General features: G+C 38.0%; 1 protein-coding gene across 12 annotated transcripts in view; it reads right to left on the bottom strand.

The window, feature by feature from the left end:
- Positions 1-12,847, bottom strand: part of SCMH1 (Scm polycomb group protein homolog 1) — a 186,641-nt gene that overhangs the window by 38,990 nt on the left and 134,804 nt on the right. For 11 of the 12 annotated variants that reach the window (XM_047082518.1, XM_047082524.1, XM_047082520.1 and 8 more), the window contains 2 exons: positions 4,131-4,363; positions 476-602 (listed from right to left, as the gene is read on the bottom strand). The exons of the other annotated variant lie outside the window; for it this stretch is intronic. In XM_047082518.1, coding sequence (XP_046938474.1) covers positions 476-602; positions 4,131-4,363 — 360 coding nt within the window. The remainder of the gene's footprint in view (positions 1-475; positions 603-4,130; positions 4,364-12,847) is intronic. 12 annotated transcript variants of the gene reach the window in all.

Here is a 12,847-nt window from a genome sequence, read left to right as displayed (position 1 = left end):
AATGAGAAATATCTCCCACAATCCTGTTTTCTAAATATCCAAGAAAGACTATTTTCACTAGAAAAAAAAAAATCAGAGCAGTTGCACACGTATTTCAGTGGTGGCAGGATTACTGTAATGCTGGAAGGATTCTGCAAGGGCTCAGTAAACAGGGAGCACTCCCAAATGGAAAGGATGAGTATGAATACAAAGTGGGCCGGGGGGTCCTGGTGCTGGCCCTGCCTCCACCCCACCTCGTGCCCCAGCTCCCCAGCCCTGAGTTCACAGAACATCTATCCAAGTTTCTTCAATTGCTTGGAAAGGATGAAGGTTTCTCTGAAACTATTTCAAGTGCCAAAGATAAAAAAAATTTTTTTTTAAAGATCTGATTTAGGTTTACAAATGGACAGGGGTCTAATTGCTGGTGCAAGACAAGAGAAAGTACAGATACTGGGGCCTGGGCCTTGTTGTAGCTAATACCATGATCTGCTCTTACCTGTGGGGGCCTGCATGGCTGAGCTGGGGATGGTGGCAGCATCTTGGGGTACAGTGCTGGTGTCCGGTTCAGGGGTGCTGGTTGTTGGTGAGGTGGGTGGTGGGTTCAGCAAAGTCCGAGGTTTCCTCTGTCAAAACGGATGGGGAAAAGTTTGCTACCCATGACAGGTAACTTGTCTTCTGATTCCTCTATTCCTAGTACTCAATTCACCCATGAAACGAAATATGTATTTGTGGATAGGGCTGTGTTTTCACTTTGTTTTCCACACAGAATCTTGCCCCAAACTTTACATACAGTAGATGCTTAGCAAATATTTTCTGAATCTATGTACAAGACTCTGGGCTTCTCTAGAGCCAGCGCTTAATTCACTGTCATTTATACTAGACTCAATGTTATCATTTGAAATTCCAGGTTCTTCATCAGCTGGGCACACAAAAGTACAAAAGGCTTAAGTCTACTTTGACATTATTTTGTACTTTGCTTCTCTCTTTAAAAATGGAAACGTTCCTTCCCCTAACTATCAATTCGTTCCTCTGTCTACCTCTTCAGCTTATCATCTGCCATTGCTTATCTTAAACTTTCTACCCTAAGATTTGAATCTCTAACTAAATTACTTCTCTAAAAGCTCTGCAATTTTACCTGGGCTCTGCTTTTACAGTAATATCTGTCCCTTCTGCCTGGAATGGCCTTTCTTTCTTTCTTTCTTTTTTTTTTTTTTTTTACCTTATACATATCTGTTTATCCAGGAAATTTTTTCTAGATTTCCTCTAGTTACTGTCTCTTTTGTGCTATCTCTGTACTTTGTATTGCATCTGTCACAATGTATTGTCATATATATTTACATACTGGTGTCCCCTATTAGCCTGGAGCTCCTTGAGGGTCTGATTCTGAGTACTGTTCCTAGTATTGCAATTGCCATATAATAAGTCTCAATAAATATTCTGAATGAAGCACACAGTACGGAATACCGATAATGGGGGAAGGATTACAAATGATTTAAGGAAAATCGAATATCTCCTCTATGCTGTTCAGGGCAGTCTGTAGGAGAGAAAGATCTCAGAAGCTTCTTTCCAAGAAATAGTTTTCTAAAAGCCTTTCTGAATGCAAGGAAATTGTAATCATCACTGAGGTTCAGAAATCCCTTTTTACTAAATGTCCCATGTTGTTTCCACTGCTGGGAGCTATATAAACCTGTCTGCCTTCTAGGAGTGTATTATCTAAAGTGACAGCACCAGTGACAGCAGGCATATATAAGATGGCCTTGTCTGTGGAAGTTATCATACAAACATGAAACATTCAAAGCATACACAGGACATGGACATTTCTTTTTTCTTTCTTTTTTTTTTTGGATACTGCTTAAAATAAAAGTTTAAATAAACAAGGAGCAGGGAAGAAAGGAAACATCAGTTCAACTTCACTGAGTTGGTGGTGGGATTTCACGGGATCCCTGAAGGAACAAGCCTGGTAGGTTAGGAGCCCAAATATTGTAGCAGAAAGCAGAGAGATGGAAGACATCATTATTATTTGAGATACATGTATCATATCTATTCATATTATTACCTCATCTCCATTTTATTGGTGAGAAAACTGGAGCTCAGAGCCTTACTCAAAGATGTTTCTCACAGTCACACAAGTGGTAAGAAATGGAAATGAGATATAAACCTGTTTGTCTGGCTTCAAAGCCTCTGCTCTAGTCATGAGACCACTTCACTTTAGAAGGGAACATAAGGGTCATGGGTTAAGTGGAAGGCATATACATTTACAGAAGTAGGCATAAGGACAGGAGGGGGAATTAGCGAGTCAAATGCCAGCCCATAAAATACAGGATAAGATGAGAATTATTGTTTTCAAGAGGGTTGGAAAGAACGGGGACTTTGGTTATTACTATGTTGAGGACTTCCCAAGGAAGCAGAGCAGCAGCGATCATAGAATCGCAGTGTTTAGGTTTTGAAGGATCTCAAAGGCCACTTAATCCAACCATCTCTCTCCTACTTCCCTCTCCTGAAAATATCCCTCCCATATAGTCATCTAGTCCCTGACAAAATGCCTCTAGTGATGGAAGATCACTACTTCCTCTTTCTTTTCCTTTTCTTCTTCTTCTTCTTCTTCTTCTTCTTCTTCTTCTTCTTCGCAGATCACTACTTCTGTTTTGGGATAGATTTAACCGTTCCTTTTATGTTGAGACGAAGTCTATCTGCTTGAGTTTCTACTTTTTAATTCTGTCTTTGCAAACTTTCAAGGTTAATCTGATGCCCTTAAAATGTCTTCACATCATCAAAAGCATGGCTTCTTGGCCTTGGAATCTTTAGAGCCTTCAGTGTCTCTCCATAGCAGGAGAATAAGAAGAGAGTAGTGGAGACAAAAATGAATGAGGACTTGGGCTAGGGGTTAGTGATAGATAGATCAAGAGCACATATATTACATAGAAGATGAGGATGTGATATCAAGAATTCAAAGCCAATAAATAAGATCATCTCAATTAGAACATCATAAGTAAAATCATCCATCCATCCTGCATATATTGAACATTTCCCAAGAGACTAAGATATAAGGCACTACAGGAAAAAAGAGAAAAGAACAAGACTAGGTTCCTGACTTTGAGGAGCTTGTATTCTAGAAGAACTGAAGTCAACTGGAGCTAATACACAAAGCCAAAACAATCAGTTAACCAACCAAACTTAGGGAAGAACTCATGAGATTAGAATGGAGTGCCCAGGGAGAACTAGGTATCATTTCTACATTGAAACTCAGGTGGTCTAGTTCAGGAGGGACATGCAGAAAATCCCCTGACAAAAAGTGAGTGGAGAAGATGATGCCAAAGGAAGCCCTAGAGAAGCAGCTGAGGAACTTTCTTATCAATGGTTTCCCTAAGGAAGACACGCATGAAGAATTGGTCATGACTAAAAAAAGGTGGTTCTTGCAGTAATGGTGCTCAGTGACGTTTGACTCAGCGGTCTTGTCCTGTACTAGACGTAAGCGTTAGCTCCTTTAGGAAATGTGGGAGAGTACCCATGGTGCCCATGGTAAGGTATCAGTGACCCTGGAACTAGAACATGTGGGGCCCCATCTCTGGAACCTTTGCCATTTATTAGCTATGTGACCTTAGGGAAGTCCTTTCACATCTCTTAAGTCTCAATTTACTTCACTATGAAATGACATTAACATAATTCATCTCCTGGGTTCTTGTGATCATCACGTGATATGTATGTTATGGTGTCTGATAACAGAACCTTATACTTGCTAGGTATTCAGTAATGTTCTTTCCTTCTTCTTAAAAGAAGGGGCAGGATTAGAAAAAGAAATACATGTACAGAGTCAATTTTCTGTTTCTGTTCATGTGCTTGGGCATTCATTCTGGGTAGGTTAACAATTAGGAGCAGGGCCTTTCATTGAGGGAAGACATTAGACCAGAATTTCCTCAAATGTAACTCTCACAGTCAAAATGTGTTTCTTATCCACACCATCCTATCTCTACATTACCAATTCCCAGGTAAGTTAGCTAAGCAGGGATGACAATGTAGGAGATTCCTGTTTAAAAGTATACACAAGGTGGAAAATAGGGCCAGACATGCCCCTTTCCAAGATGGATGGATATGGGTGAGTTACCCCTTTATAACCCTTTATCCCTTTCTGGGAAACCCACATTTTTACCTACCTTACTGCCAGGTTTGGGACCCCTCTTCTTTGGGAATTTCAAAGGTTCAGCTGACTTGGATGGGGTAGAGATGGGGTGGGGAATTAGGGGCTTGGGTGTCCGGCCCCGCTTCTTTCCTGGTTTACGCCCCCTCTGCCCTGGTTGATGGTCCAAGATAGTTTTGGTGCTGCTGTGGATGCTGGGCTTCTCAGTGTTCACATCAGATGCAGGATAGGGATTCTTTGGAATCACAACTGCAAGAAAAAGACTCATTCTATCACCCCCTCCACCCACCTGCATTCCCATCCCAAACAGAGGGGAAAAAAAAAAGACTTGCTACTTCTGCTTGGGTAGTTTTATCCCAAGAAGCTAGTTTCCTGGCATCTGACCTAAATGTTAGAAAATCTCACAGGAGAACTGAATTTAGATTGGTTAGAATTGGAAGTTTTAATTATTTCTGGCAGATGCAGAGAAAATATTAAATTTTTCTCCCCAAGGCATCTAGTTAAAGCATATAAACAGAACCCATAGGCTCAGAGATGGAATGACTTTTAGAAGCCTACAATCTCTTCCTGCTAAGAATGAAGATCCAAGGCTCAAAAGAGGAAATGATACCTTCAGGTTACACAGTGAACAGGGGATAAGGACTTATGTTTTAAACTGGGCCCGGACAACCAAGTTAGGAATTTTCTACATCAATTCATTTAAAGTTTTAGTGTGATCATTGCAATGAGGAGTACTGTAACACATGGACATACATACACACATCTGACAGCACCTCTCCTTACACCCTTACTTTAAAAATTGTTTCTCCATATTACCTTCAAGGTGAAGTCCAAATTCTTTACTCTGATATCCAAGCACTTTTGCGACTTTACCCCTGACTTGCTCTCCAGTTATGTCTGATGTCATTCCCTGACACACATTCCCCACCCCCACCCCCATGCTCTAGCCCAATTGTTTCCCACAGTCAAATGTTCTGCCCCCGTAGCCCAATTGTTTTCTGCACACCATTTAATTCAAGCAAACATCAATACTCAGTTTTTAACACTCTGCTCCAGGGCCACCTCCTCATTGAGGCCTTGTGTGACTATTCCCCAAGTTAAGTCAGTGCCACTTCCCCCCCACACCCCAAGCATTCTATACATATCTATGTCAGTACACTTTCCATTTTATATCTAACTATCCATCTTCTCCTTAAGGGACATCTAATTCACTCCACAAATAGTTACTGAGCACTTACTATAGGTCAGCAAAACACAGTTTTCACTCTCATGGAGCTTACCTCCTCGTTGGGGAGACAGAAAACAGACAAATAAATACATAACATAAGGGCAGGTAAGTGCTGTGATTAAAACTAAAGGCGGGTGAGGAAAGCCCACTCTGAGGAGGTGATATTTACACAGAGAGCTCCCCAATGAAATAAAGGCAAAGCATTATGAAGATGTGAGGAAAGGGCCTTCCAGGTAGGGGGCACATAACAAGTGCAAAGATCCAGAGATGGGGACATGTTAGTGTGTCTGAGAAACAGTAAGGAGGTCAGTATAGCTAGAATTGAGTGAGTGAAGAGTGTCGGAGGTTCAGGTTAGAAAGGGAGTAGCAATAAGATCGTGCAGGCCTTTGCAGAGGATGAAAATGAATTTGAACTTTCTAAGTATGAAGGGAAGCTGCTGGAGGATTATGAGCAGGGGAGTGGCAGGATGTACTTGAAAGGAACCTTCTGGCTTCTCTGAGAGGTGGGAGGGAGCAGGAGTAGAACTAGGGAGGCTAGTTCATAAGCTAATTCCAGTGGGCAGGTAGAGGATAATGCTGTTTATGCTTCTAGGTAGGATATAATAAATTATGATGAAAAGTCAGATACATTCTTGAAGAGACATTGCAGTGTTGTAGAAATCACAGGGACGAGATGAACTGGAACTCCAGACCTGAGTGGGGGAAGGGCTTCCGAGGTAGCTGACGCTGTTTTGTTTCCTGAGGGCATTTGTCAGTTTGGGGCATGAACTGAGGCTCAGGCTTGGCCTATGCAGAGGACCTCTACTGGAGGAAAGAGAAATCCAATAGGCTGCTATGACTGATTGGTATTTGAGCTCCATATGTGTGTCCAATTTTCCCCAAGGGACATTTGCTGAGTTCTGACTCTGCGCAATGGAGATGTGAAGCTAGGCCGAGAGCTTATAACAAGGCAGAATGAAATCTCTCATAATTTTGTGGTTTTAGGGGATAAATGAGGTCCCACTAGAAGGAAGAGGTGTACCTCAAACATACCTCCTCAAGATAAATGCCATATTTTGAAACTGTAAGGAGTAAGAGGTTAAAGAGCCAAACCCCTAACCTCTCAAAGGTAGGACAATCTCTTGCAATTTTTTAGGGCTAAGGAGATAGAGACCTGTTAGGTTCTCAATCAAGAGCCCAGCAGGGACCATGTCCAAGAAACAGGGATAAGCTACAGGTACAATCCAGACCTGGAGTAGCTCAATCCATGATTAGATTGAGAGAATCAGGTCCTTATCCTAATTAGATTAACAGAAGTAAGGAAGAATTATATCTGATGGAAGATACTAGTGGGAGCCTTAACAGTTCTTTTATATAAAATATCCAGTATATCACACAAAAAATATTAGATATAATAAGAGGCAGAAAAAAGTGGTAATCAAGAAAAAATACAGACAATAGGAGATTTATATATGATCCAGATAGAGGAACAGAGACTTTAAAGTAATCATAATTAATATGTAAAGAAAGTAGAGGAAAAGATGAACAAAATGTAAGAAAAGGTAACACCCACAGAAAACTGGAATCTATATGAAAAATTAAATGAACATACTGGAATTAAAAACATGAGACATTAAGAACTTGTTGGATGGATTTAAGGGAAGACACGATCCAGCAGAAAAAAGGATGAATGAACTTGAAGAAAAATCAATAGAAAACATCCAAAATGAAGCAAAAGTATGGAAAAAACAGATTAGAGCATTAGAGACATGTGGGTATAGTCAATGGATCCAAAATATGAGTAACTATAATCCCAGAGCAAGAAGACAGAGAAAATGAGGCAAAAGTAATATTTAGAAACCAATGAAAGAAGAAAGAGCTCAGCAACTGACAAGCAGCAAAAATCTAAAAAAATATCTCAAACTATACCAAGACACATAACTGTTAAACTGCTGAAAATAAAATATAAAATACAAATAAAATGAAAGACAGAGATAAATTTTTTCAAGCAGTCAGAGAGAAAAGAGGCATCTTATCGGAGCATCAGTAAGATTGATGGCTGACTTTTTAACAGAAACTATAGAAGCCAGAAGCAACAGAATGATATATTAAGGGGCTAAGATATACAAACTGCCAACCTACAGTTCTATACCCAGTGAAAATTTCCTTCAAAAGTGAAGGTGAAATAATTATTTTCAGATAAATCAAAGCTGAGAGAACTTGTTACTAGCAGATCTAAACTATGGGAAATAAAACGGAAGTTCTTCAGGCTGCAGAAAAGTAATCCCAGATAGAATGATGAAACTGCAGAAAGAAATGAAGAGCCTAAGAAAGGGTAACTATGTGGCTAGATATAAAAGAATTTAGAACAAGAACTGACTATTTAGAACAAGAAGTTATAAAATTGTTTGTAGAGTTTACAATATATGTATTCGTAAATTATATGAAACCAACAGCACACAGAATGGAAGTAGGGGACAAAAGAAGTTAAACTTTGTTAAGAATTTTGCATTATTTGGGGACTGGTTACAAAACATTTAAGGAAGACTTTGATAAGTCCATGATACATATTTGCATAGTATAGCTAACTAAAATAAATAAATTCTGCTGTGGTTAAATAAATATACAAGAATGTATACTAAAAGCTATGGAGAGAGAAATTGAAGAATAAAATATATCTGCTTAATCCAAAAGAAGTCAAGAAAGGAAGAATAAAGAAATGAGGAAGAACTCAAAGAGAAAACAGAAAGCAAAATGCAAAATAGTGACTTAAATCCAAATGAATGATTATATTAAATACAAGTGGATAAAGTAAAACAGTTAATAGGAAAAAATTAACATACTGCACCAAACTTCCCCTGTCCCAGTACCCCAATTAGATCTGTTTACATGAGGGCCTTGAAATATAAGGACACGTGAAATATAACATAGATAAAAAGATATAAACAGATGTAAAAACATATACCCTGTAAACATTAAACAAAAGAAAGCTCTTGTGGCTATATTAATGTCAGACAAGTCAGTCTCTAAGGCAAGAAGTATGACTAGACTAAAAAGGAACATTTCATCAAGATAAAATAGTCAATTCAAAAGGAAGCTATAATAACCTTAAATTTATATATACCTAATAACACAAAATATATAAAGCGAAAGTTTAGAAAATGAAAAGAACAAATAGACAAATACAAATTATGAATTGGAGATTTCAACATCTCTCTCTCAGTAACTGATAGGTTAAGAAGCTGAAAAAAACAAAACAAAATGGTAAGGGTAGGGAAGATGTGAATAACTCAATTAACTAACAACATAAAATAACCATTTAACCAACCAACTTAATTGATATATATAGAACACTACACCCAATGTGTATAGAATTCACTTTCTTTTCAAATACTTATGGAATATGCTGGGTGAACAAGCAATCCTGAATAAAGTTCAAAGAATTAAAATCACACAGAACAAGTTCTCTAACCACAGCAGCATTAAATAATTAATTACAGTTTTAGTCTCAGCCACAGTCTTCAATAACATTTATTTTTATTAAAAAAAATTTTTTTAATGTTTTATTTCTGAGAAAGAGAGAGACAGAGAGCGCAAGCTGGGGAGGGGCAGAGAGAGAGAGGGAGACACAGAATCCGAAGCAGGCTCCAGGCTCTGAGCTGTCAGCACAGAGCCCAACGTGGGGCTCGAACTCATGAACCGTGAGATCATGACCTGAGCCGAAGTCAGGCACTTAACCGACTGAGCCACCCAGGCGTCCCAATAACATTTATTTTTAGAAAACACTGTTGCTTTGGTGTTTTAGGAAAACTTTTACAAATCCCTCTATATTAATAAATTCTAATGCAGCAGGAAGATAAACAAGTTAGTGTGTTCAGTTCCACTACCAGTAACACAGAAATATTTACAGCTCTAAAAACACAGACCTGCAGGCAGGAACTTAAGGAATTGCAGATTCTTCTGTACCAGCTGATTCAACTTATACATCTGCATTCATTTGTTTATTCTAATCACTGCTTAATAAACTATGTCTTAGAAGTGAAAAGGAAGATTCTTATATTTTTCTGCTTTGATACCTTCAGTTTTTTTTCCTTTTTAAAAATTTTATTTGAGTATAGTTGACATACAATGTTACATTAGTTTCAGATGTACAACACAGTGATTCAACATCCCATTATATGTTATGCTATACTCACAACAAGTGTAGCTGACATCTGTCACCACACAATGCTATTATAATATCCTTAAGTATATTCCCTATGATGTAGCTTTTATTTTCACACCTTATCCATTCCATAACTGGAAGCCTGTATCTCCCACTCCCCTTCGTCCAACCACAGTGGAATTTAAATAGGAATCAATAACAGGAAATTAACTGGAAAAATCCCAAATGCTAAGAAATAACTCAAACACCATAAAAATAGAAATAAGAAAATTCTTGGAACTTAAAATTCATGAAAATATGACAGATCCAAATGCGTGAGATTTAGCTAAAGCGGTGTTCAGAGGGAAATGTATAGCTTTCAATGTTTATATTAGAAGAGAAGAAAGGTTAAAGATCAGTGATCTAAGCTTCTACTTCAAAAAGCTAGGAAAAGAACAGCAAACTGAACTCAAAAAAAGTAGAAATAAGGAAATAATGTGAGTGGATAAGTCAATGGAAAAAAGAAAGCAGACATATTACAGAGAAAATCATCAAAGGTTGGTTCTTTGAAAAGATAACCCCGTGACAAGCCTGATTAAGGAATGTAAAAAGGAAACACAATCTACAAATATCAAGAATAAGAGAGTGGATTTCATTATAGATAACCCAGACATTAAAAAGATAATAACAGGACATAATGAATAACTTAATGCAACTACATTTGGAAATTCAGATGTAATGGGAAACTTCCTTGAAAAGATGACTTATTAAAATGGACACAAGACCAAATAGAACATGAAGGGCTGTGTACATAATAAAGAGATTGAAATTGAAATGAAAAACCTTTCTGCAAAGAAAATTCCAGGCCCAGATGCCTTCACTGGCGAATTCTAGCAAACATTTAAAGAAGAAATAAAAATAACAACAGAGTGTACAAAGTCTCTTCAGATAAATGGAAGAGGGACACTCCCCAACTCATTTTATGAGGCCAATGTAATCCTCATACCAAAGCATGACAAAGATATTACAAGAAAACAAAACTATAGACAAATATCCCTCATGAGCATAGATGCACAATCTTTAACAAACATTAGCAAACTGAACGCAGCAATATATAAAAAGGATAATATATTGTGACTAAGTAGTTTGTATCCCAGATATACAGATTGTTTAACAACAGAAAAAAAATCAGCTGAACTTACCACATATACAAAATAAAGAAGAGAACCCATATATCATCTCAATAGATGCAGAAAAAAAGCATTTGACAAACTTTAATACTCATTCATGATAAAAATTATCAGCAAATTTGGAATTTCCTTAAGGCAAGGGCATCTATAAACAGCAGAGGCAACAGCACACTTAACGGTGAAATATTGAATACTTTATTACTGAATCATGGAACAAGATAAAAATATTCACCATCATCACTTCTATTCAACATTGTATTGCAGGCCAATGTAACAAGAAAAAGAAATAAAAGCTACAAATATAGGTTGTAAAAAAGAGCATTATTTGCACATGACATGATTTTTTACATAAACCATTCCCCTCCCACCTACAAAATCTACTTAAAATTAAAAAATGAGGGCACCTGGGCATCTTAGTTGGTTACACATCTGGCTCTTGACTTTGGATCAGGTCATGATCTCACGGTTTGTGAGATCGAACCCCACAATGGGCTCTGTGCTGATAGTGCAGAGCCTGCTTAGGTTTCTCTATCACTTTTTCTCTGCCCCTTCCCCACTTGTGCGCTCTCTCTCTCTCTCTTTCCCTCTATCAAAATAAAGAAATTGGAAAGGTCACTAGATATAATCCAATATACAAAAATCTATTTCTATATATACTAATAATTAGAAAATGAAATTTAAAAACCCTAAATCAAATACTCAGTGAAAGATATGGAATACAATCACACTAAAAACTGTAACACATTCTTTTTTTTTTTTTTTAATTTTTTTTTCAACGTTTATTTATTTTTGGGACAGAGAGAGACAGAGCATGAACGGGGGAGGGGCAGAGAGAGAGGGAGACTCAGAATCGGAAACAGGCTCCAGGCTCTGAGTCATCAGCCCAGAGCCTGACGCGGGGCTCGAACTCACGGACCGCGAGATCGTGACCTGGCTGAAGTCGGACGCTTAACCGACTGCGCCACCCAGGCGCCCCATAACTGTAACACATTCTAAGAGAAATTAAAGAAGATCTAGATAGCACATGGTCATGAAGAGATCTGTCACTTTCAGGGTTTAGAAGACTCAAATTGCCCTCTCAATGCTCATCAAATTGATTTAAAGAGTCAATGCAATTCCAATCAAAATCCCAGCAGTTTTTCTGTAATGTGTGTGTGTCCAAATTACCAAGTTAATTCTAAATTTTATTAGGAAATGCAAAGGATCTAGAATACCCAAGTCAATCTTGATAAGTAACAGCAAAGCTGGAGGGAATACTTACATCATTAGATATCAAGACTCATTATAATAGAGTAATGAAGACATGTGATACTGGTGTTAAAGACAGATAGTCAAATGGATCAATGGAACAAAACAGAGTCCAGAATTAGACCTACATATCCACAGTCATCTTATTTATGACAAAGGTGCCCCTGAAACTGTATGGTGGTGGTGGTGGTAGAGGGCAACACGACTTCTTCAATAAAATTGTGCTGAGTCAAATAGATATCCACATGGAAAAGAATGAGACTCGAACCCTACACTTCATATTAGATACAAAAATTAACATGAAATCTAAAACATCAAACTTTTCCAAGAATACAGAGGGCACTATCTTCAAAACTTTGGTGGAAGCAAGATTACACATGGCACGCAAAGCATTAATTACAAAAAAACTGACCCATATGACTTCATTAAAATAAAAAATTCCTGTTCCTCAAAAGACAACATGAAGAAAGCAAAAGTGAAACCTAGGGAGTGGGAAAGGATACACAAAACACGTAGGTCAGAAAAGTAATATCCAGAAAATATTCAAAATCTCCTAAAAGTATGGAATAAAAAGAATGACATTCCACTTGTAAAAAGATGACACTGGAAGAGCCATGTCACAAAACTGAATATACAAATAGCCGATAAGGACATGAAAAGTTGCTGAACATTATTGGTTACCAAGTAAAGTGCAAATTAAAGCTGTGAGACACTACATCTCCCCCAAAACTGCTAAAATGGAAGGTCTGACAGTACCTGAATCGGTGAGGAGTACCAAGCAACTAGCACACTCGTGCATCGCTGATGGCAATGGAAATCACTCTGGAAAACCACTTAGCTTTATGCTCTCCCCCAGCAATCCCACACCTTGGGATATACCCAAGAGGAACGAGTGGCACAACCACCAAAAGACATGTACTAGAATGTTCACAGCAGCATTTTTC

Source organism: Lynx rufus, unplaced genomic scaffold, assembly GCF_022079265.1.
Source record: "Lynx rufus isolate CCGP_SWC_20201006 ecotype Redwood Valley unplaced genomic scaffold, mLynRuf1.p SCAF_2, whole genome shotgun sequence".
Lineage (NCBI taxonomy): Eukaryota > Metazoa > Chordata > Mammalia > Carnivora > Felidae > Lynx > Lynx rufus.
The sequence above is the reverse complement of the archived record's forward strand: the minus strand, read 5'-3'. Positions and strand labels throughout refer to the sequence as shown.